The sequence below is a fragment of the Stigmatopora argus genome, chromosome 1 (genome assembly GCF_051989625.1).
Source record: "Stigmatopora argus isolate UIUO_Sarg chromosome 1, RoL_Sarg_1.0, whole genome shotgun sequence".
Taxonomy (NCBI): domain Eukaryota; kingdom Metazoa; phylum Chordata; class Actinopteri; order Syngnathiformes; family Syngnathidae; genus Stigmatopora; species Stigmatopora argus.
In genome coordinates, this window is record NC_135387.1 from 18,987,270 (window position 1) to 19,012,450 (window position 25,181).

At 41.2% G+C, this 25,181-nt stretch overlaps 1 protein-coding gene and 1 long non-coding RNA gene across 3 annotated transcripts in view; both read right to left on the bottom strand.

Annotated features, from left to right (window-relative positions):
• Window positions 1–20,281, bottom strand: part of plxna3 (plexin A3) — a 41,886-nt gene extending 21,605 nt beyond the window's left edge. The window contains exons 1-6 of one of the 2 annotated variants that reach the window (XM_077606628.1): window positions 20,047–20,281; window positions 8,334–8,712; window positions 8,067–8,257; window positions 7,266–7,813; window positions 6,427–6,591; window positions 5,564–5,746 (exon numbers count right to left, since the gene is read on the bottom strand). In XM_077606628.1, coding sequence (XP_077462754.1) covers window positions 5,564–5,746; window positions 6,427–6,591; window positions 7,266–7,813; window positions 8,067–8,257; window positions 8,334–8,641 — 1,395 coding nt within the window. In that variant the 5' untranslated portion in view covers window positions 8,642–8,712; window positions 20,047–20,281. Of the gene's footprint in view, window positions 1–5,563; window positions 5,747–6,426; window positions 6,592–7,265; window positions 7,814–8,066; window positions 8,258–8,333; window positions 8,713–19,119; window positions 19,477–20,046 lie in introns of those variants that run through there. The other variant, XM_077606635.1, reaches the window with a different exon arrangement.
• Window positions 20,282–23,281: 3,000 nt separating this feature from the next.
• On the bottom strand, window positions 23,282–24,916 carry LOC144074992 (uncharacterized). The gene is made up of 4 exons (XR_013300437.1): window positions 24,787–24,916; window positions 23,927–24,039; window positions 23,620–23,786; window positions 23,282–23,434 (listed from the first exon to the last, which is right to left on the bottom strand). It is a non-coding gene; the product is annotated as an uncharacterized LOC144074992 (long non-coding RNA).
• Between the last annotated feature and the right edge of the window lie 265 nt (window positions 24,917–25,181).

A 25,181-nucleotide genomic window follows, 5' to 3' on the forward strand; every position in this document is an offset into this window, starting at 1 on the left:
TCACCTCTGAAATCCGTCTAGCGCAATTAAAAGAATAATACCCTACACAGTTGTCATGAAGACCACATTAGGACAACATGGATGGATACAAACAAGGGATTGTGTTTGTCTGTGTGAATTTTGCTGACATACACACACTACACATTGTTCATTGAGCCATCAGAGCCTGAGGGAGGAAGATGAGGAGGAAGGCCAGTGAGGGGTGAAATGAGGGGGGACTAAGCTTATTAGCCCATCCCCCTGACACACACACACAATGTATAATAGTGAGACCACCAACGGACGCTTTTCACCCTGCAGTCACACAACCAATACATCATTTTTGCGCGTTTTCTTCGAGCTTCCTTCAGTAAGCAGGAAGCACTTTTGTCTATCTCTCTCTAATCGTGACACCAGCTTTTGTCAAGTTGTCTGTCATCTTTGTGTAACATGAGCTCCTTGGGAGAAGTGGCAATTTAACTCTCTTCCTATTTCACGGGGCAAAGAATACAAAACCAGAACAATTTTGAAGACCCTTACACCCCCTTTTTTCTAAATGAAATATGAGCCCCGGAATTCTCCAAACAGGCTTGCTTCAAATCAAAATGCCTGACATCTGGTTAGATAGTATGTGGAAATCGTCCATTACAGTTTCTTACAAAAAATGGCCAAAAATAAATAGATTGGTAATAAATGGTTGTCTTCTTGTTAAAGGCCGTGTAATGTCATTTTATTGATTTGATTCTAAATTAAGGGTTCTGGCGGTGTAGTGGTCATCTGACTTCAGCATGGGCAGCATGGGATAGAATACCACTGAGCGGCGGCCTGTGTGTGCATCACGAGTAATTGGCGACCAGTTTAGGATGTAGTCCGCTTTTCGCCCCAAGACAGCTGGGATAGGACCCAGCACCCTGTGACCCGGACATGGATAGAGGTGTTGAAAATGGAGGGATGCTTTTAAATACATGAAATATGTTTGAAGATAAGTGCCGAATAACTGAAATATAGCAAGAAACACAGTTTAAGTTCTTCATCTTGCAGGACATTTGGGCGAGCCTAATCATAAAGTACTTCATGCAATCAGTAAAAACCTGTGTTTCTGCTGCCCAAGTGGCTATTCAGCACATGGCAAAGTCTTCATCCATAACTTAGCCCTGAAGCAATGCCTATAAGTCACAACCCTATAATACATCTTCCCTCATGTGTTTTATGTTAATTGTGCTTTGTGTAATAATGTACGGGAAAACAACTGGCCGTGGACGTGGGAATGAGTGCTGAAAATGTGAGACGCTACACCTAGCGCACTCGTCCACAAAGCCTCGCTGCCATGCAAAATTAGTTGTGTATGCATAGAAAAGAAGGTAGACAATGTAGCACCCAATTGAAAAGAAGTGTGGTTGGAGCAGAGAGCGGACTCAGACCTGACTGGCCAGCCTTAGTGTGTCAAATTCTTTATTGATGGTCACAACCATTTTAGAGGTCCTTGGAATGTTCTTCATGAGGTCCTTGAGAGTTTTTTGTAATGATTGACATGGCCACCCTTTTTGTTGTTGGAATTTTCTTTCTATGCACTGCATTTTGTGGTTTTAATTTGGAGACCACTTTTTTATCAGGATATACAAACCAGCTAAAAATGATGAGTTTGGTTGCATGATGAGGCTGGCAAAAAGTGCATGTGATCGCCGCCATTTCAACATTACGAAGGTAACGTAGGAAAAGATGAAACATGAAACATGATCCGATGAAGCATTTTACGGAGACATCCGCTAATTCTTCTGTCGTCTCCATGGCAACAGCATAATAATTAATCCTACTCAGTGTGTGTCAGTTTATGTGTTCCAGTGGGGAATTCTAGGAACGCAGTTATACACTTACTGAGACATGATCTCTTGCAAAAACACACACACAATGGGAACAGGAAACACAAGGTTAGAGACAAAGAAGTTTCTATCAAAAATGAAGACAGGCACACATATACATACACACATACAAGCTTCCATTATCTCCATGACAACAACAATCCCATTCATCCATCCATCCATTTTCTCAAGCGCTTGTCCTCATTACAGCAGCGGTGTGTCGATCTGGGGCTTGCTTACCCCAAATGACTTGCCGCTAGAACAGTTGTAGTACACCCCGAAACATCGCCAACCAATGTCAGGCCACATACAAACAAAAAATGGAGCAATCAAACTGACATTAACCAATGTAGAAACAAGGGCTAAGTGAATATAGAAAAACTGAAGGGGAAAAAAAAATCATGAGTCGGGCCTTCAACCTCAATTTTAATTTAATAACTATGTCCACACAACTGATATTGGATTAATTTGGGTAATAGGTTTCTGGTGTAATTTCTGCTCGATGGTTGAGATATCCTCCATGACATTTCTTTCCAGTGGACTGGCTACTTCCTCCACTGCTAGATTTCTGACAGCCGCCTAGCATTACGACACTCATTTAGCTACAAAACTAGTCTTCTATTTAAGCGGATGACTAAAATGTGGCAATGCCGAAATAACTTACTACATCGGTTTCATGGCAGGAGCTGGTTTTGATTATAATTCAACTAATTGCCGAGTCCTAGTTAGTAGGTTTATTCTATTAAATAACACAGGCAATGAATCAGTAACTACTCATTGCTGTTGCATATGTTTCAAGTCAATGTCAGGGAACATGTAAAAATGGTCTGAATTCCAATGTCAGGACAAATGATGGAATGGTCACCAGTCAATGCGAGGGTACATATGAACACATTGAACTACAGTGGTACCTCGACATACGAGTGCCCCGACATACGGGCAATTTGAGATACGAGTAAAATTTCGGGAAATATTTATCTTGAGATACGAGACAAATTTTGATATACAAGCATACAGCAGACGCGAAAGGCTGCTCATAAGAACATCATGGGCACTGTCTTTCTGGTCGCAACTCCGTCCTGTAATGTCTTTGCGAGCACTGGGCGGAGCGTTGCATTTTTTCAGTGTTTTTTTCCCGTTAGTCAGTGAGAATGGCGTATATACTACAATCCCGTGGCGTGACCGGACGTTTCGTCGAAAGAGGTTTGGTCCCCGGGCGTTTGGTCGACCGGACGTCCGAGTACCGGCAAGTGGTCGTGCGTTATCCTATTGTGAGGACATTTGTGTGCATCATTTTGGGAATATTTTGAAGAGAAGAAAAAACGAAACAGCCCTCGATAGGTTGCATCTGAAAGTCAGGGTGGAGGCGGGGCAAACAGAGCCAACCCGGCCAGGAGAAGAAATGTATAATAATGTAAAACTAAATTAGAATTAAGTTTAGTGTAAGGTTAGATTAAATTTATTTTTGAGTGTGTCTGCATCGTAATCCAAGTTCATTTAAATTTGTTTATGTTATGTTATGAGCATGTTGCCATGCACTAAATGCCCCCCTCTTTCTCCCCTCCATGAAATCCGTCTAATTTTAGTACTATTAAACCACTAGTTATTTGTTACTTTGTTAATAGATAGCAAATTAGAACAAATTAAAATGTTTTTCCAATCCGATATCCTGTTTTGGGTTTTTTTCATAGGGTTAGAACAAATTAATTTGTTTGTAGTTCATTTCTATGGGAAACGTTCATTTGAGTTACGAGTAAATCGACATACGAGCTCAGTCCCAGAACGAATTAAGCTCGTATCTCGAGGTACCATTGTACTGGTCAATCAAAGGCAAGGTTCTTAAAGCCAAATATTGGACTGGCCTCCAAAGTAATGTCATGGCAAATATTGTGTAGCAAACTATGAACTGGCAGAGAATCCTTCATTTTGCTAACTCCACACTCTTTCTAACTGTTCAGTGACACCGACCGCGATACTAGTGTGTGGCTGGCACACAGTGGGTTTCCTCCCATCTCACATTTAGAATGGGTGTGTCAGTCTGCTGACCACACGCACACACCATAAAATGCTCAGTTTTCTATACAAACCACACATACTTTTATGACTGTGTGTTCGGATGTCTGTCCTTGGGAAGAGTTTTTATGGATTTGAAAAATTGTCGTCGAAGGACAGTGAACGATGGAACGAGCTAGGAGGATGAAAAGAACGTGTGTGTTGGATTGTCTGTGTGTGACAATAATTTTATGAGACAATTTTTTGCTGCATAGGACGCACGCACACATTGCAGAGGAAACGTTTGTTAGCAACCAACAACTTTTTACAAGAGTTTGCCGTGACTCATGAGGATGGGCGCATATAGTCATATGACCGGGATAAAGTCGAGATGTTGTCGTAGTACACGATAAAATATGAAATATGTGAACTAATTCAACCCGGGTGTCCTTCGGAAACCCAAAATGAACATGTGTTTGTATGCGTGTGGGTGTGTGAGTTCAGTACAGCGTGTCTCCTCTCTACCCTGTGCTGTTTGTTTTGAGAAGATGAGCGTGCACACACACGCACTCGCACAAACACACGCAGTCTCAAAGAGCCAATCAGATGAGAGCAGAGAACATGTGCTCTCCCTATCCGTCCATCAAATATATTTACAGTATTGCTGTCTACTATTTAACAGCCCACGATCCCACCCCAAGTGCGTTTGATATGTGCGTTTACTCTCAGGAAATGGCAGTTGCATGCAGGCAAATTCGCACACATAATATGTGTCCTCTGTGTCACTTTAAAATCATATTTTACTCTCTGAAATTTTTAATAGAAGCAATATATAATAAATAGGGTGTGAAAAATATAATTAGTCATACTGGAAAGAATTAAGGATTTATTTGCACCGTAATGACTTCATTTTAGTTTCTTCTGTGTGGGATTTGCCCGTCGGGCAGCAGTATAATTAGCAATGTCACCAGATTTTCTAGTCTGTCAAAAGCCTGCGTTTGCTTGGACCAACCACATCAAATGGACCAAGAATTCAGAAAATTGGATGATAGGTTCCAGGCGAATGTTTTTTTTTCCACCAATGGTAAGAAAACACCTTTAAATTAAAGTTAAAGGTTCTATGAAATTCAACAAGAGACCATATATAAACCATCACAGATTGAGAGAAAAGACTTCATAATGAAAGTAGATCCTAATTGGTCTTAATTTCTTAGCTTCATTTGCACAGGCTACTTAGAAATATCCAAACAGAAGATGATGTCACACCCAGAATGAGCTGCAGATTTTTGCAGTCTGTGTGCAAGTTCTCCATTGGCTTTCTATTCTGTTGTTGCCATTAGCGCAATCATTTTCATTATTTTTGACATGTTCACCATTTCTTAGAATCTCTCTATATCTAGGATAATTTATCTATTTCTCAACCATTTGTCCTTGACATTTTATCCGTAAAGGAAGGAAAAGTCATTATCTCTATAAATTTGTTGAAATTTCATGCTGACCAAATTTGTTTTTCATCAATGATGACGATAAGAAAAATATTTAATTGACAAACAACAAAAACAGAGAGGTTTTCGAAGTTTGTTTGGTATTAGAACAAATAAAGAAAAGACTAAAAGAGAAAGTAAGATAATTGTTTGAGGATTTAATGCTATGGCCATGTTGCCCAGGCTTGGTCTGTAGAGTGGGTGGAGATCAAAATATCATCTGCTTACAATCCAAATAAAAGCACTCACTTTTTTCAGCTGGCCGCTGCGTGTCCCCACAAAAACCACCGTGTGCTCGCCATAGGTGTACGCCGCCACGGCGCCCATCCCCTCGGTGCGGTCCTCAAATAACGGACTCCCCTCGATGACCCGCAGACCTCCCAGCGGTTGATTCAGCACAAGACCACAAAAGTCGTCTCCTATCTGTTTCGGCTGAACAAAAACAACAAATGTTCAATGAAATAAATAACCACAAAGGCCCTTTGAATGCTACGTGTGATCATGGGAGACTAATTTTTAAACATGTTACTGTAAAATCAAATAGTTACACATGTGGAGTGCCTATCCAATGAGGTGCTAACTCTTATGTTCGATATTTTAAATCTAATCTGCCTACTTCCGAATCACTAGTGCCAGTCCATGTAACTCATACTATATTAGCGATGGGTCTGTTTTGTAACCAATCCGATTTAAAAGCAATCTGCAAACATGTATAGTTAACTTTTTTTTAAATCTGAATATCTAACTAGTTTTTGTTTTTGTATGGCCACCATCAAAATGTAAGCAAGTGTTTTTTTTGCACAGATTGCTACAATATTGTGATTTGAAAGCTTGCTGATGAAGTGCTGCTTCCAAAAGGGAAAATGAAATATTTGATGGCCGATTCACTTTAAGAGTTTTGAGATATTCGAGACCCTGTACTCCACTCTTAACCCCCCATATCTCCAATTGCAACAGAAAAAGTGGGTAGGACAGTAGCTAGTTTATTTTTATCATACTCTGTCAGATCTTTTTATTGACTCCAGACTTCTTGGAACTCTTAAAAATTGAGAATAAAATGTCTTCTTTAACCTACAGCTACAGTAAGTGGTTTGATCTGTGTTGTGACTCACTGTGTGGATGCAGGGCAGCTCCTTGTTGAGTAACCATGGCAATGAGAGGCGGCCTATCCCGCGGTAGCAGGAGCGTATCCGCTCCCTCATGGCCAGGTTGATGTCATGCAATGTGAACAGACACAGCAACGTCTCTCTAGGGGGGTTTGAGCGGTTCTTTTGACCCTGAACAAAACACGCAAACACACAATCAAGGAGAACAGCAACATTTGGAGGGCGAGTGTGACTAACAAAAACTATTACATCACTATTTCTAAAAAGCCCAGCAGGCCTAAAGTTAGATCAAAACCGAGACTGCAAATAACATGGAATACTGTATACTATCATTTAAACTGCCTTAAAATGATACACAATTTGAATATTAACGCAAGTGCCTGAATAGAGGAAAATAGAGGAAATTATACAATAATTAAAAATGTATAAATTAAAACAGTTGCCGGTAAATGTTGAGATTTTATACTTAGATGAAACATCATCTCTCGCGTTCCATATTGTAACACTGATTTAAATTTTTAATTATCAACTGAGTATCATTTGCTGAATTTTGTCGTATAGGTGCACTAGTACCATTGTTGTTTGGTAGAAAGGTTCATGTTCAGAGTAGAAATTAGTATCACACATATGGTAACTACAAAAAGAAAAGATATGTGCAAATGCACGAAAATTTTGAAAAAGCGAGATGGGGAGGTTGTTTTGTCCTTAAGTGCTGTTTGCTTGTAAAATTTTGCTTTGAGATATGATGGTGTGAAGCATTCATTGTTTAAAAAAAAGGCACAAAATACGCACTTTGTACCACAAGAAGGAGAATGCATGCAATAATAACTAAAAGTGAAGGTCACCTGAGAGAAGATGACAAACAGGACGTCATCATTCTCTGACAAGCCCAGCGCTTGAGCCAAGCGTCGTCCAGGTTTCTGTTTGTAGGCAGCTTGCACCAGTCGGTACTCCACTCCGTCCTTGGTGCACCCTAGGGGGAATTCCACGTAGGAGTAGAACTCAGTGTCATTAGAGCACATCCTCACAATCTTGGAGGTGAAGAACTTCTCTCCGCCAGCATCCATCTGTGTCAGCTGAGTGTCCAGTTGCAGTGTCAAGAAGTAGACGTAAGTGCGGCTGGAGAAGCCGTAGACATAGTATATGTCGAAGGCTGGGTAGAGAGAAAGTGTGTCGGAAGGGATCTTGATCTGCGATGACACAAACTCGTCCTGGTAGACCAGCGAGAACATGTTGACGCTCTCCTCGTCGGCCACTAGCTTCCTGCTGGACAGGGTGGGGAAGTACTCGGACTTTCCGTCGATGGCAGCGCCAATGAACAGGCGGCTGCCGCCCTTCCCCATTTTCTTTCTCTTGGGGTCGTTGGTCCAATCGTCATCCACAACAACCACACCTGAAGAGAAGCGTTGTGGTCATCTTAGTAGCAGCCTGATTATCATAATAATAAGCAAACTTTTCCTCATCCTATCAGTTATCATAACAAATTGATCATTTCATGTCCATGTTTGAATTTTCGTGAAATGAAATGTTGGTTCATGTGAATCTATCTCCCTTGTGTCATCACCTCCTTTGAGCCAGAGCATGACACTCAATGCTGATCTGGTTCAAAAACCCCAAGTGGCATTTTGATATCTGCCCGTGCATACCTGCCATGCCATCAGCCTCTCTGGCACCAGACAAGTAGTGCTCTTTGCTGTGGTGAGGTTCCCCCAATTTGAAGAGATCCTCCAGTCGGAGAAACTGGCAAACACCCTGCCAGATGGAGCCGCATGCCACCAGTCTGTTGCCAGTGTAGTCCACCAACAGGAGCTTGTTCACGTTGTCCAAAGAGTCCAAACTGAAAAGGGCAAACTTAAATTGTAAGACAGATAGATAGATAGACAGACAGCAATTACAATGGCAAAGGGACATACCGATGAGCGCAGGCCCGGACGCTGGGGGGTGGGTAACACTTGGCATTGTCCTCCACCGGTCCAGTCATGTGACTCCTCATCTCGGTCAGATTGGCCGACAGCTTGAGGACTCGGTTGACGGCTCCGACAAAAACCTCGCCTGTCCTCTTGTGGACGGTCAGGTGGGTGAGGGAGGTGTCAAACACCCGGTACACCGTTCCGCCACCTGCCGCCACCAGGGGGGGAGGCGGTGTTGCCGGAGCACATAGGACAAGGAGGGGCCAGGAGAGCAGGAGGAGCGAGAGGACGGGAACAGGGAAGGAAAGCATGGTGGGCGATGGACAAGACAGGAAAGGAAGGAGTTCTCCGCAGGTGGATGAAGAATGTCACCAGGTCATGACTGCAAAAAAAAAGATGGCTGCCATTAGACATGAGCAGACAAATCAAGAAATATTGGCATGTCAACAAATATTTCATCTTGTAAGTACTACTGTAATGAAATTGTAAATCCAGAAATCCTACTCCAGAAAATTTACACCAGCATAGAAAACGTTGAGATTAATCTTTGAATTAAGGTTCTCGGCAAATCATTTTGAATATATATTTCCTAAAATAATGGGAAATTATTTAAAATTAAACTAGAAGTAAAAGTGTGTTCCATGGCATTTTCAGGTATTGTTCTCTAAGCCCTCTAGTCTGTCCAAGGCACTTAGAATTTCACATAAGTCTTCTAGTGTTGCTTTTTCTCAGTGTCAGACATCAATCCCCAGCTTTGATAAATTACATTGCGTGTCCAAATGGCTACTACTTTAAACGCAAGGATAAAATAAAAAATATAAAAAATTGGCAGCACATTGTAGTACGTTACTTGTATTTAGAAATGTGTCCAGCGGGGGGCAGTACATGCCCTTGTTATTCCTAAATGAATGTTATCTGTAACGGGCCGTATATGGCCCGCGGGCCGAGGTTGAAAAACATCTACGCACACGATCAGGGGGCGGCGCGAGCGCGCGAATTCCGTTTCGGTGAAACGTCCGTTTCGGTGAAACGTCCGTTCGGCGAACTGTCCGTCGGCCAAACGTCCGTTGGCGAAACGTCTTTCGGCGAATCGTCCGAGCACCAAAAATGCTATTAGTTGCTGGATTTCATCCCTGCTAATGCTATGCCAGGTTTGCACTGCCACTCTTGCGACAAAGAAACTTCATGAAGTAAAATATATTGAAGATGTGTAAACCGAATTTACCAGCGATGGTTTACATCTGTAAAACTACCCAGATAGATCTGCATCACATGGGTAAAATTCACTTCACAAAAATATTGTGTGAGTAAACAGTGATGAAAAAAAGATATATAGATGAAGCTTTTTTTTTACACAATATATCCCTAAGAGGGCGTGGCATGTCTGAAAGCAACCAGCCAGGAATGTTCCAGCACATGACCCCATGTCTGAAAAGACACATACCATTTAAATTCCGGCTCACATTACATTTTAATTATATTTGAAAGTGGATTAATAGTGGCGACTCTTTGGATCTCACATTGAAAGTTGACAGCAACCTATTTCAAATAGAAAACTTGAACTCCCTGTTAATGGGATAGTTCAGGAATAGCACACAACTGGCCATAAACCAATTGAGGAACCAATTTTCCAAGCACTTTTAAGTCTCTTAAAAAGAAGGAGGCACCTAAACCTGTCATTCAAATTACATTCACCTCAAATGGAGGTGATGTGAATTCCCTCAAATTAGAGCAGGAGTTTGCATTTAAAACAAACTTTGTTCATTTCAGTTCATATTTTGTACGAAGGTGTTTGGAGTCAAAATGATGTGTAAATTCATATAATGAGAGCCTTAACTCTGCCGTAAGAAATGATCCATCTTATTGGTCTGGAAGTAATAATCCCACGACTACACTACTGTGTCTTTGTCTATCTGTCTCTGTCAACAACACAGTGACAGGAAGAATAAGTATTTGTTCTCCCACTTAACTGAAAAACACCTGGAGCTCACATTAAGTAGAAGTAACTAAACAGCTCCTTCTGTGGAAGGACTAGCAGTCTGCACAGGTCACCATAAATCAAGGTTTTGTGAAAAATTGTCTCCAGGGGTCATAAAAGTCACTAAATATAGGAACAGAGCCAATAAATTGGCAACAGCGAGCCTTTTCACCCTGGTTCAGTCAGGTTGTCATGGTAACAGTACGGTAAAGAAAATAGTCGTGCCGAAGTTCAACTTAATCACCGTATGAACCCGCTGTAATTCGCCCACCTGAATAATAATAGTTCAACTCAACAGATCCCTATTTTTCACTGAGTAAGCCTATTTGTGATTGAAATTATGATTATTATCATTTGTTTTGCAGCTCTGTCTAATTGATTTAAAGGAGATATTTTTTTGGTCACGGTTAAAGCGCGATTAAAAGGTAGGAAAATGCAAATTGGCTGAAGGAGGAGCTACATAAAAAGTCGAAAATACATATGGAGAATGCTGGTAATGGCCTGTGTGGTAATCAGAGCTTTCGGGGTTGTGACTCCCAAACTCAGGTTATTACTGTATTTTCACAGCCCTAAAAAGAGCTTTGATCACATATGCGCCGCAGGAAATTCCCCTTTTAAAATACAGTGCACTCGTTCAACTCATTTTCTATAGCACCTGTCCGCATTTGCGTGTTTGATAAGCATGGGCCGATAGCAACGGAGTTAGATTATAATCATCGGCTTTAAACCTGTGAGCATATGTAAGACTAGACTATGTAAAGAATAAGAATTTGAGAAGGAGGCAAATACTTTCTCCATAGTGCTTAATGAAAAAAATATCAAGCATAAGTTTGCAGTGTGATTGATGGTCAAATGAAATGGAAGAGCACTTCAGGAAACACACACACACACACACGCACACACACACACAAGTCCATCTGTCGGCCCCCCTCTCTGGTGTCCCCCTCAGCCCAGCAGGCTAATTAGTTAATGTGCTGATCTTTCACTACTTCTATGGGATTCAGCGAGTGTGTGTGTGGCGATGTCTGCTATACTGGACTAAAACTTTATTAAGGTGACATGGTGGTGGATTCCGTCTCATTAAGCACTAATCATCTTGACGACGATGGAAGCAAGCAGGAGACGTGCTAGAGTACATATGCTTACAGCAAAGAGGAAAAGCATGCTAATATTTTTTTTACAGTCCTTTCACTGTCTGGAAGGCATAGTAACTGTTGCTAAAGCATCAGTTGTTAAGCTTAGCAATTGAGAGACATACGTCACGTTTACACTGTCTGCTTCGAGACAGGATGTGTGTATTGACATTGAGCACATCCAAAAGTACCTTTAAATAAGCAGCGGACATCGCTTTTACTGAGAAAGGCAAAGCTTGAGAGGAAGAAAAAAAAGAAGGAACGCAGACAGTTTGCATGACGCAAGAAATTCAAGTAGTGGGGTTTAATGGGAATTAATTACTTTCGTTCCAGTAGTGTCTTTAGATATGACTGACCACAGAAACCAGTTTTGGCGGAGCAGCTGTTGTTTGGCCTTCTTTTTTTGCTTGAAAGAAAAAAACTCAGATGTGCCCTGTCATCAATTCACTTTTCAGCAAAAAGCAGTTTGGCAGGAAGTGAACAATTTGACAGAAAAGAGGCTTCAAGGATTTTATTGCCACTCGTCGGGGTTGAGGTTTACTGTCAAATTTGTGGGAGCGCAGGGAGGGGTGTAATAAATGTCCAAGTCCAAGTAGTGATGTGCTTTACGGAAATAATCTTTCATCACGATATGGCCCATTTTGTCACAATGGAGATAGACCACAATATACGTAAATATAAAAAAATGATACGACAATTATGACACCTTTCCTCGGCCCTCACTTTATTCCATAATGACATTAAACCAGTGGTGTGCCGTCAGGGCCTCCAAGGCCTTCTCTGCTGGCCTAAAAAATATCTGAATCACAGACTGATGTTAATTATATTTTGTCCATGAATACTTATTAAATAATTCCAAATTGTCTGTCAGCTTCCTTTCATTTGTTTCCCCCTCGTTGCACTGCTTCCAGATGTGTGTTTTCATATTGAAGCATTTAACCAATCACATTTCAGCCATTATTTGTTGCCAGATCAGATCTGCCTCATGGCCTTCACAATCAGTTCTGCAGGCTCTGCTGCATTAAACAAGCGTCGATAATACTGTTACTTCAACCAATCAGAATTCGATTTGGTGACACAAAGGCCTTCTCGCAGGCGTAGGGATACGTCATTTCCTTCTCGCAGGCGTAGGCATACGTCATTTCCTTCTCGCAGGCGTAGGGATACGTCATCGCTTTCACCAACTATGATTGGCTAGTGATAGAGTGGACTAGCCAGAGCTACCAAACTGTATCTGGAGCGAGCTGCACAAGCAAATATATTGTTGTGTTGATTTAATAGCGGTTTTGTCAACCCGCAATGGCTGAAGGAGGAGAAGAAATGGATTTGTTTGCAGATTTACTGTCAAAGCCATTTTCAAGACAGACTTTTCAAGAAAAAAAGCTGGACATCATTAAGAAAGGTCGGACAACTCCAAAGCAAGCAAGCCTGTCGCAACCGGGAACGAACATTTTCAGCACTAAATCGAATAAAAACGTATGCCAGAAATACGACAGGACAGACTCGACTTTCAGCATTAGCTTCGATGGCGATAGAAAAGAAGGAGGAAAGAAAGGAGGATGGATATTGTGTACAGGTAAAAAGGATTTTTGGTTAGTAAAATATGGCTATGTTCCTAAATAATATTTCAATTGTATGAGGTTATTATTGATGATTTTTTTATGTGTTGCAGTTGTAGCTGCAGTAGAGGTTTTATAGCCATAAAAAAGTTTTTGAGGGTTGTATTGATTCCGATAGCTGAAGGTGGTACTAGAAAATGCACGGACCGCCACTGCATTAAACAGATGTGACGCAAATAAGAAATCCATCAAGTGACATACGTACGTATTTTTCCCCGCAAATGCAATGGTCCACCGCCACCAAATACTATATCCAATAACACTGGTCTGGTTTGAGACCTAATTTAACAAATGTTCTAACATGTATGTTTGCCATTAAGTGTGGGAAACAAGTGGATAGAATCCTTGATTTCTGAAATACAGCGTAAACTCTTAATCACCTCCGATTTCCAGATTTTGGGGAAGTGCGGCTAAAAACGGGCTTGATGAGGCTACCAAGCTACTGGCACGAGTTTCCCCTCCTCACTCTATAAATACTGAGTGCCTTCATTTCCATCAGGGGCAAACCACTGCAAATGCATGTTATTTGGGATCAGTAATTAGGGCCGTTTTAGCAGCATGCAATTAGCTAGCAAGCTTTACTTACAACCCGAAAACTGCATCTCGACTTCTTCGTGTTTGTTTAATTCAAATAATTGTGTACATAGAAGGCCTGCCAGTTTCATCAATTGTGCAGTTAAACACTGACGCTGTTTTCCAAGTACAGTATTTGTAAAAAGGTATCTTCAGGCGAGCCCGTCTGCCCTACTCTTACCAAACAATGGGGCTAATTAACATGATAAGCACCCCCACAACGAGCTGATGAAATAAATGCTGCCCTCTAAAGTGATAATGGAATTGAATCTTTATGGGCACTCCATTAAGCGTGTGTGGGGGGATATGGCTAAATTAATGGTAAGAAATGCTGCAATTACTTGAGTGCTCTGTTAAGTTTAAGGGCACGGTGCAGGAGATGTTTATGTTTAGCGATGTGTATATGTGCTTAGTGTGCATATGGGCCACGCAAATGCTATATCGTTATATATGCTCACATTTTTTCCACACTTTTGATCTGAGGAGAAACAAAACCAGCTCAGAAAAAAAAACAGGTAAACATCGGAAAGAAAACTGCCAGCAACTTACTAGTTGAAAATGTTCAAAGAGATTGGCCCAGCGGTATAGCAGGGAAGGATGAGGCCTGATTAATTGTTAACGGGACTACCAAAATTGTCGATTTGGTTGGTGTTGTGCTGTTCTGTTCTGTTTCCCCACCCTGAGTCTCTCCGTCTCAGCACTTTACAACTGAGACAGACAGTCGCCCTGCGGAGACTGACTTCTTTTTGAGGTTTGTTCCTTGGGGGGAGTTTTTCCTTCATTCCATTGGCAAGTGCTTGCTCATATGAGATACTGTAATACCTTGACATACGAGTGCCCCGACATACGGGGAATTTGAGATACGAGTAAAATTCCGAGCAAATATTTACCTTAAGATACGAGACAAATTTTGAGATACGAGCATATGAGACTGCCAGGTTGCCACGAGAGGCTGCTTATGATTTCTTTCTCGCTGCATCTCGCTCGTGAAAAGATCTTTACGAGCACTGGCTGGAGCGTTGCATTTTTTCAGGTTTTTTTGCATTAGTCAGTGCGGAATTAAGGAAAACAGTCATTTTATATTATTAAACATCATAACCACTAGTTATGTGTTACTCTTTTAGTTGATGGTGAATTAAAACTAATTTTAAAAAAAATCCATTGTAATATCCTGTTTTTTGGGTGTTTTTTCAGAGGGTGGGAATGAATTAATTTGTATTTAGTTCATTTCTATGGGTAAATCGACATACGGGCTCAGTCCCGGAACGCACTAAGCTCGTATCTCAAGGTATGACTGTACAGTTGTTGTTCGTAAATGTATGAGGAAATTAGTTCTTGACCAGCTCGAAAAGCCTTGAAATGATTTCTGTTATGAATTGGATTGGATTGGATAACTTTATTCATCCCGTGTTTGGGAAATTTCATTGTGCAATTTCAATAAAACACACCTGAATCAAGTAATAGCTTTAGACATATCTATTCTTACAATGAACCGATTTTACCATGACAAGAAATCCAGAAACTCCAAACAACCTAGCAATAGCAAAAAAAAAACTCCCACAAAATATTTATCATTTGTTGCACATTAATAAACCATAACTTTACCGCAAACTGTGATTTAAAAGCACTTCGCTACCAGTTCAAAGCAAGCATTTACATAAAAAAAATCTAACAGAGGATTTGATTTAAAAAGAAATGTGTAAGAAGAAGTGTAAAATTGTGAATTTTGAAGTAGTAGTGTAAAAAATGTCGACACTTCTCGAACATTGAGTTATTTTCACCAAAGCATGTCACAAACCTGTTAATAAGACACTTGGGAATGCTTGAAGTGGGAAAAATACACATAGTCTCCTTAGAAAATAAAGACCTATCTAAATACACACGGTCCCCCCGTGTTGCAGGTCAAAAGTCATCAAGAGCGGAAAAGAAAAGGGCCAAGTGATTGTTTCCTTTCAATTGTAAAGGACATCCTGCCTTCCGTGTAAGTGTGCATGTATGTGCGTATATGATATGTTGAGAGCCTCACAGCACTGACCGAGCGTGTATGACATATTGCCAGCCTCCCAGCACTGACAAGAAGCATGCGACCCGATGAACTTTGACCCTAGCCACCTGCAGCTTGAGCTCAGTTTGAGTCGAGCTTTGACACACTCAAACAGAAGCACAAAATCAATATTACAGTGGCACCTTTCCTATAATCACGTGATGAGGAACCTTCTGGAGAGCAGACAGAGGAAATCTCATTATCCTTTCATCGATGACCTCATGAGTGCACACACAAGTTCACGCAAACACGAATACACACACAAATGTGCAGTGACCGAAGTCAACAAGCCTCAAAAGAACATTGCATTTTTGTTTGTAAACAAGGCACCACTGTATCACATCTATACCACTACTTGAGCAGATTTTATGACAAAAGGTTGTTGCTCATGCTAATCAGTGTTTCCCTTTTTGTGAAACACAAGCAGGGGGTTCCCCTTCGCCGGTCCCACCTGCTTGTTTAGAACCAAAAGACAATTGTTGCGCTATTAAAAAAATCTTTTTTGAAAAAATGGTGTTTAACAAATAAAAGATTGAGTTTACACACTTAGAGAAGGTGAAGAAATTAGGATCCGACAACCGTTTCTGGCCACCATAAAAAAATTCAACGCTCTACGTTGCACGTTTTGGACAAACGTAGCATAAGAATCTTAACATACACACACACACCCATAAATCACGCTTTATAAGGATTATAGATTAAGTCAAGGCTAATGCTCCCAAAAAAGTGAATTCATGTTTTGCTTGTCCTACCATAAATTACAGTGTCCAAAGGTGAGTATTTGGTACAATGTAGTCACTTAATATGAACATTGTACAAGGCATTTAATTCAATTCTACCTCCTGAATGAATTAGATTTTGGTCTTGCAGTTTACTGGGCACAACACTGCAACTAACACATTTAAATTACAAGAAAAGAGACCTAATTTAACTTTATTCTCTATATTCTCAATCTTATTTTCTCTACCAACGTCAAATGACATCAATGGGATTGTAGTGCCTTTGTAAAAAGCTCCAGCTTTGAGGGTACGTGTGATGTGTCAAGGTAAAGTCCTTCCATAAAACCTGAAGATCTGGTGGAACGAGTGACAGGAAATGATGTCATCCTGCTGATAACGACAAGAAAAAAGTGTGTGCTTTTAAGTGTAAATATTATACTCTAGATCAGGGGTCGGGAACCTTTTTGACGAAGAGAGCCATAAACAATTCATATTTTCTAATGTTATTCCTTGAGAGCCATACTCCGAATTTAAAAGTCAAAATACATGTAAATGGGTGTCTTTTATTTTAGTAATTTCACCACTTTTAAAGTGGAAAAAAAGAATACTTTTGACAACATTCTTATGCAGTTGCTAATCAATGAGAGTATGCATTCTAGCAGAGTCTAATGCAAAAAACGAAGACTAAAGCAGCACTGGACGTAGTATCTCAGTTCTGTCCCCAGCGGGTTCCATATTTTAGCACACAAGTTAGCGAAGAGCCAGATGGACCCATCGAAAGAGCCACATGTGGCTCCCGAGCCATAGGTTCCCTACCCCTGCTCTAGATCATGTGTGTATACTTATAGGGATGTGTTAACAGGGGATGTGATGAAAAACCACAGCCAAGTGGAAACTGTAGAGTATGAATAAAACTACAGCGACCATAGTTAAGTAGCTAATCAAACAGTAGCATGTGTATTACAGCCAATGAGGACGCAACAGTGCTTTAAGTCAACACTGGTGAAGTGATTTGAAATGATAAACCAAGCCAGGTGGCAGTGGGGCGCCTAAAACGGTTTTCCAACGACTAAGACACACACATTAAATACGATACTACTTTATTTTAGAGGACGAATGAATCAAATTATAATCCAGGGAAACCTGTAATGAACTGCATTTCTACACCAAACACTGGAAAATAATTACCAGATAACTACCCGACTAATAAACGAAAAGACCTTAAATTTGGAGGCGCACTATCACAGAATTTTATAGATTAATTTAATAATGTAAATCTTGTGAAATTACCAACAGCTTTCTTTAAAAAATGATGACATCACAAGAATGAAGGAGCCGGCAAAGGGCAAAAGGAGGATGTAGACGAGTTCTTATTGGTTTTATCATGGAATACAAAATTGAAAGTTGATCCCCAAAACATGAGTTTAAACCTCAACATGACACGGCCCCGTAACTCATAAAAGGAGAGTCTCCGTCTGGAAAATCTCTCACATTCACAACCATTGACTTTACAAACAAACTTGGCGACTGAAAATGTAATAGTTTCTCTTTGGAAATGAAAGCCAATTTTTTTTAACAATGCACTTTTGATAATCCTGGCTGAGGAAAGAACGCCAGCTAAAGCCTTGTTGTTTTGCTTCCCATGCCTTTCATTGAAAAAGGAAAGCTAGGCCAGATGGAAACCATCTAACACCTGTATATTTTACTGCAGTTTAGTTCTAAAAGTAAACCAATTCATTGGTCACATGTCATTTCTCTCTTGGTCCAAAGAGTCCTGAGGAAAATATTCAGATTAAAACAACAGAATAGACCAATTACAAGCAGTGTGTGTCTAATTATAAAATTCAGCCCTCGGTTGTATGGAAAAAAGTAGCTTATATCGGCAGTGTTTGTGTTGTTCCAATTTCCTACACAACATGCATGAACCATTTTCCAATAAAACAATTGAATTTCTTGTGGAAAAAAAAACAAATGATGTCCACCCTGGGAATGAGTGGTAAGTAAGTCCTATGTTTGCATTGCTACTGCGAAATTTTTGTAACAGCGAAAAGATTATTACCGGTAACAACGATTCTAATGATCATCATTATTTATGATTATGCAATTAGGTGATATCATCCGTTATACAAGTTCTCGCCAAAGACCAGCCATCCACTTCATATTCCTCGTTAGGATCTGATGAGCTGAAACCAATTATAGGTAACTTTGGACGGGGTAAACCCTCAAACTGGTTACCAGTGTTATGGACCGGGGTTAAACCAATATTAGGACACATTTTGACACGGAAATATGGACAAAACAAGACCCCAAATACACTGACTTGCAATTTTTTAGATATGTTAAAGGGAAGAAAAAAATCCATAAAGTCCACACGGGAGTACCAAAGCCCAGTTTCAAACCCAAAAATTCCCAAAACGTGAGGCAAACTTGTTCACCACTCACTCACCATGCTGCATACCTGTCAACCTCTGCCGATAACTGCCCTTATAAATGATTATGATTCCCCTTACAAACCCCCCAAAAAACCTTACAAACACCGTACGACTCGTACGAGTCGTACGGTGTTTGTAAGGTTTTTGGGGGGTTTGTAAGGGGAATCATAATCATTTATAAGGGCAGTTATCGGCAGAGGTTGACAGGTATGATGCTGCCCACTAAACCCAAAACCGATAACAATTTATAGTGCATATAAATAAATCACTGTTCAATCAAGAATCACCAACCTTCCAGAAACCAAGAGCTACTTCATTTCCATCAACACTGTCACTCTTGATTTACAAGTCCCCGTAATTGGCTGGCGACCACTCCGGGGTATACCCTTACAGCTCTCCCACGACACAAACGAGAGGATAAGTAGTCCACAAAATGGATGACCGGGCGCACGGATCAAAAAGGAGATGCCTTTCCCGAGACCTCAATGGATCGTTGATGCCGTCCGATGACGTCAGATCGGATCGGTCCCTTAGATCGATGATCACGTAGTCAACAGTTTGACTGAACGATCTATCGGTGGCTTCTTTCGGAGAGCCATCGGCTCTCGTTCAACACTTCAATCTGATGTGACGTGACGTTATCGATTGCTGATAAGCTGCAACCCTCCCCTCCCCTCCACCAGCACATGGAGCCGGAATGACAAACATGGACCGATCCCCCCCTCCAAACCTTCGTCTCCCCCTTTGTTCTTCTTTAATGGATCAGTGTCTGGAGTCCCTCTGCTTGGAGGACACCCCCCACCCCCAACACACACATACCTCCTCCCCTTTTATCCCTACACACGGACTCTACCACAGGCATTAATGGCCTCTCCAACCTCCTCCCTTCTTTGGAGGTAGGGAAGAGGGGTGGGGGTACCCCGACCCCCACCAGGCACGAGGACACCAACGTTCCGCGTGTCTTCTTGGGTCAAAGCGAGCAACCAAACCACACCTGGCTTGATAACTCCCTTGCATTCAAATCATACGAGAGACCCCCCGCCCCAACAGCACCCACCCTATCCGTTCCAGTTGGGGGTCCATGTGTAAAAAGGCGCACAAAAACACAGCACGATGAGCGTGGAAGTGGGACACCGTCATATTTCTCCACCCCCACGCTCCCTTCAATTTTTTCCCATTTTTCCCAACCCTTCAACCAATATGAGCAAGCGGCCATACCTGGGAGCAGGCAGGCGGTGGGGTCCGGTTAGCTCGTGAATCCAAAGTGGCTCGTATCATGGAGGCTGCACGAGACCAGCCGGTACCGGAGGATGGGGATCGCTAAAACTGGCACCGGTACCGAGCACAGTGGGGTTGATAATCCGGGGGAAAGTGCTAGTGAGAGAGGCAGCCCGACTCCTCGTTCACACTCAAACTGCTTTGCCTCGGTTCGACTAAGTGTATGTATGTGCGCGAGTGTGTGCGACCACCCCACACCGCCCCCCAATCTGGACCGTAACACCCATTAGCCAATGCAAGGGAGGGGGGAAGGGTATGTTTTTTGGGGGTGAGTCTTCTATGATAACATGTCTAAGGTTTTAGCCAAACAAATATGAACTTCTGTTCTTTAAGATCTTTAGTCCAATAATTGCATTTAACTCCACTTAGCATTTCATTTGACTTAAAACGACGCGTTCACCATTGAGAACCGCCCCCCAAAATACGTGTGATTTGGAACACTCCAACCAGAATGTGCTGTTTTTCTCCTCTTTAAACAGATGTGGAGAGAGAGAGTGCGAGAAAGAGAGAGGTGACAGAGCGAGAGAGAGAGAGAGAGAGAGAGAGAGAGAGAGAGAGAGAGAGAGAGAGAGAGAGAGAGAGGGAGAGAGAGAGAGAGAGCGGGCGAGAGAGAGAGAGAGAGAGAGAGAGAGAGAGAGAGAGAGAGAGAGAGAGAGAGCGAGAGCGAGAGAGAGAGAGAGCGAGATGGTGCAGCACTTGGAATGGAGAACAGCAACATGGACGACAAATACTCACACATTTCTCAATAGTTTGATAGAAAATTAAGTAAAGGCGCACACATTTACTAAAAAAAGGTTGTGAAAGCTGACACAACAACCTCCAGTTTCATAGCAATTCCTATGCAGCGTGTCACAACTTAAATACGCCCCCTAGCGGCAGTGCGCAATATATAGGCTTCCCCACATTGAAAAAATACATTAGAAAAAAAGACTCCAGTTTACCACAACCCTGGACAGGATAAGCAATACAACAAATGGATGCGTTTATGTAAACCAAACCATGGTCCTCCATTTGTTTTGTGTCTTTTTTAAAGAGGGGTGGTCATGTCAAAAATTGTTTCAACTAACACAATCAAATCTTAACATCCTGGCATCAACAGACAACCCCCAGTATAAATGACCTTCATGCGAATGTAGGTGGCACAAAATGATAAAGTATGCAAATCACACATTTCTTAGAACTCTGGTAGAAAATACAAATAATGTTTAAAACACAAAAAAAATTGACACCACACTCAAATGCAGCCATTGTGAGACAAATTTGAGGTCAGTCATGCCCCGGACATTCAACATTTTAACACTGACACTCTCAAAACTGGTAAAAAGTCGCTTAAAAAACTAATAAATTAATTATTGATGTGTTTTCATCACTATTGAACATTACACATCCTAGTATCTTTTTTTTGCTGGGATGCATGTAGTAAATGTCTTGTCTATCCCCACCATCAATAGTAGCCATAAAGTTAAAATAATGCATTATGTTAAAATGTCACACTTATCATGTCCTAACATACCCTTGTCTTTCCTGTCCTACTTCTTGCATGTCCATCATTGTCAATCATAGCCAATGAGTTAATGACAATTGTGTTGGAATCACAGTACTTTACTCTATTAAAACAACAAAAATGTGTTACACCAAGCTGGAACTGACTGCGTGAGTCAGTCGAAACAGTACAAAACACTAATTCCACCGCATCTGGCAAAAGTATTAGCATTTCTGCCACCAAATCTGTCATCGGTGCTCGAAAACTGAAACAAAAAAGGCGAGGTATCTTTCTTCTTGTGACTCTTTTTATTCAATTTCATGCTGCTATTGCTATGTTTTAGAACCAAATCCTTTACTAAATGCCCTCCAAATTCTGCTGCCCTGAGAACACCTAGGTAAGGTAAACACTTTTTTGAAGACACTGTTTTTAAGCTTACTGTCCCCCAGAACTATATTTGGAGTCCAAACCCTATTTTGTAATCTTGAACAAATCCCATTTTATTTTAGTAGAAAAAAGCAGGATGCACTCATACAAATCAGGTAATGTCAGGGAAAATATCAACCAGAGTAATGATTGCCAGTCACAGTTCGGGCACATATAGAAAAACAGGCATTCAAGCCAAGGGCAAATTTGAATCTATATATTTGGAAAGTGAGATTTCAACCGGAAATCTCTTGGCTATAGTGCAGGCGTGGAAACCATGACTCCAGATCCAAACTAGCATGCCCTGATTCCAAAGTATAATGCTGACTCAGGCATGTCCTGGGTCACCCCTTCTTATACTACAACAGGCCAAAAAATACTACTGTATATAACTGACTTTTTTTAAAATTGATGAATAGATCCTAAAGTATGCATCTGTGTGTGTGTGATCCAATTACTATGACAACAGTTTCCTCATCAGCAGGGACTGATTGGTCACATGGTTGCAGGGTGTGAGCCAGCAAAACCAAAAACATTCCTCAGCAGAGGCCCGGGCCCAAAATAACGTCTGCTGACTTTTAAGGTTTTCAACACAGAAGCCTGTAATCATTCCACCACTTCTTCCTCTGTCATTTTCTTCACTTGATGTTTTCATCTTTTTCCACTTTCACACACACGCGCACAGCGAGACACACACACACACACACACACACACACACACACACACACACACACACACACACAACGGCAAGCCAAGAGGGAGGGAAGGAGACAAAAACCATGGCCAGGAAAAAAAATAACACCACAGGAGGAATGTCAGCTTCGGTGGTTGGAAGAAGCAGGAAATGACATCATGACCAGAACTGCTACTTCCTGGATTTAGGCTTGACAATAGGTGATGATGAGGTTGTTGCCAAGGTTACCGATGGGCTTCGCTTTGACCTGATTGTCCAAAAAAAAAGAAAAAAAAAGAAAACAAGAACGAGCGGAAGCTTGAAAGGGGAGCTGGGTTGTTGCCTAGCAACAAGCTCTCCATTCTAAATCACATCATCACGTGAAATTGAATCACTCATTTCTCGTTTTGACATTCGCACTTTTTTCTCTCTCTACTTGCTGTATGCTGTAGCCCATTGCCAAATCGAGACACTAAATACTACGTGTTGCTGTGAATAGCTACATGCTAACCTTCCAAATACACATGGTCATGATCTGGTTACTAAACTAAGATTCTTATTCCTCCTCAAACTTCATGGTTATATTTCGGAAAACTTTTATACAATTTGTTTTATTTGAAGAAATCTTTAATATACATGATACAAAGTCCAAACAAATCCAGTCTGGCCAAGATGACGCCTTTTTATGGCCAAGCGGCAGGTTGGGGTCTTGGTCCCCTTGGCTTCTGAACCCGGTGATTATAATCTGAAACAGAACGTAAATTAAAACATTGGAGCATTAAGGAATTGAAATCTGAAATGTTTCCTTTGCTACATTAGATTTTTTAAATTGAATTGAATGCTTTTATTGTCATTATGGAAGATAAATGAATGAATATCAAGGCGGCCCAATGGATGAGTGATTTTTTTTCTACATGAAATGTTTGTTACCTGAAATGGGCTCCAGTCGGGAGCTAATCGATAATTCTGCTAATCCTGTCTTGGGGTCAGTTGTATGAGTTGAGCTCGAGGCACCCTCCGAAGGTCTGACCATACTGTATAATGGCGCCGTGCTCGCTGATGGATCATTTTCATAGTAATGAGGGCTATATGAAGTTCTGATGGATGTTCAAACATTTGAAGAAATGAAGGGTTGAACAGTGAATAAACTGAAGTGGAAAAATCCGCAAGGAATGAAAAACGTGAACCAGGAAAGAGAAGGATATGAATGGATGTACGGTCGGAATGTGTATCTCACCGGGTTTCAGATGGTGGGTGCTTTTGTTTGGGCTTCTTGACCACAGCGTATGTCTCGTTACTCATGATGTCACTGGCTATACAAGGAGAGGACAGGTCGCCAATGCTAAACTTCTACCAATACAGCAAAGCATCATGGTTTTGGGTCTCATAGTCAAATCTTGCTTTTCCTGTTCATTTCTCCTAGCCCAGTTTTTCTTTGTCTAGGTTTCATGGTCACCTCTTTCTCTGTCAATGTTGTTTTATTTTTTTGATCATTTATTGTAAACCTTGGTGCCCTAGATCTAACGGGTGATTCTACAGTTTCCCCATGGCAACCCATAAGGAGATAAGTCCTCCATTTCTCATTGACTAATGATCGCTACTTTCTCTCTTTTGAACAATTGTACAATACTTTTCCTTCTGCATTCTTTTCTCCTTGTTCATTTTGAAGCTTTCCCTTCTTTGTTCACTTTTGTCTCTTTCTTTTCCCTACTGTGTGATCTTCTCTGCTTGCTCACTTGTTACATAGTATTCTTTCTTCCCTAGTCACTTTTACATCCTTATGTTCTTGTATACTTGTTCCCTTATCGGCTCTTTCCTTCCTCGTTCTCTTCTCCTAAACTTTCCCCTCCCTCCTTATTCACATGTCATCTCTTTCTCTCCATTTTGTCCTTTGCTTGGGTCTTCATCTCACCTCTTCCCTTCTTCATCTGTCATGCAATTCATTGGTCACCTCTTATCTTCTTTTCTGATATTTTTCTATTCCCTGGTCATGTTTTTTTCCCTTCCTTGCTTACTTCTCTCACATCTGTCACTATTCTATTGTCATCGTTTCAAGTCACTCATAACAGAAAACAAGTCAAGAAAAGGAAAGCAAACCTGCGAGTTGACTGTAAATTCGCCATACGCTCCGTGAAGATTAAAAGTGAAGTGAACTTCTCACCAACGACCCGATTTGCATAGAGGAAGTGTCGGTTCCTCTTTTTCGGGTGATGTCACCTTGTACATTTTCATTTCATGCGTGCCATCCAATCAGCGAAGGTCAAGTATAACGTTTCACACCATCCTTGTCATGTGACTGTCAGAGGGCAGCTGGTCTATGTAACCTTGGTAACTGGCACGCCGAATTGCACGCACACCCGAAGCGCCTGTTATATCACCGAAGCACATGATAGCTCATTTAGTCATTAATATTCATCCCCCTGATGCTAAATATTTTGGATAATATTCATAAAAAACATTCATAGGAACCGTGTTCTGCTCTGCTACCAGGG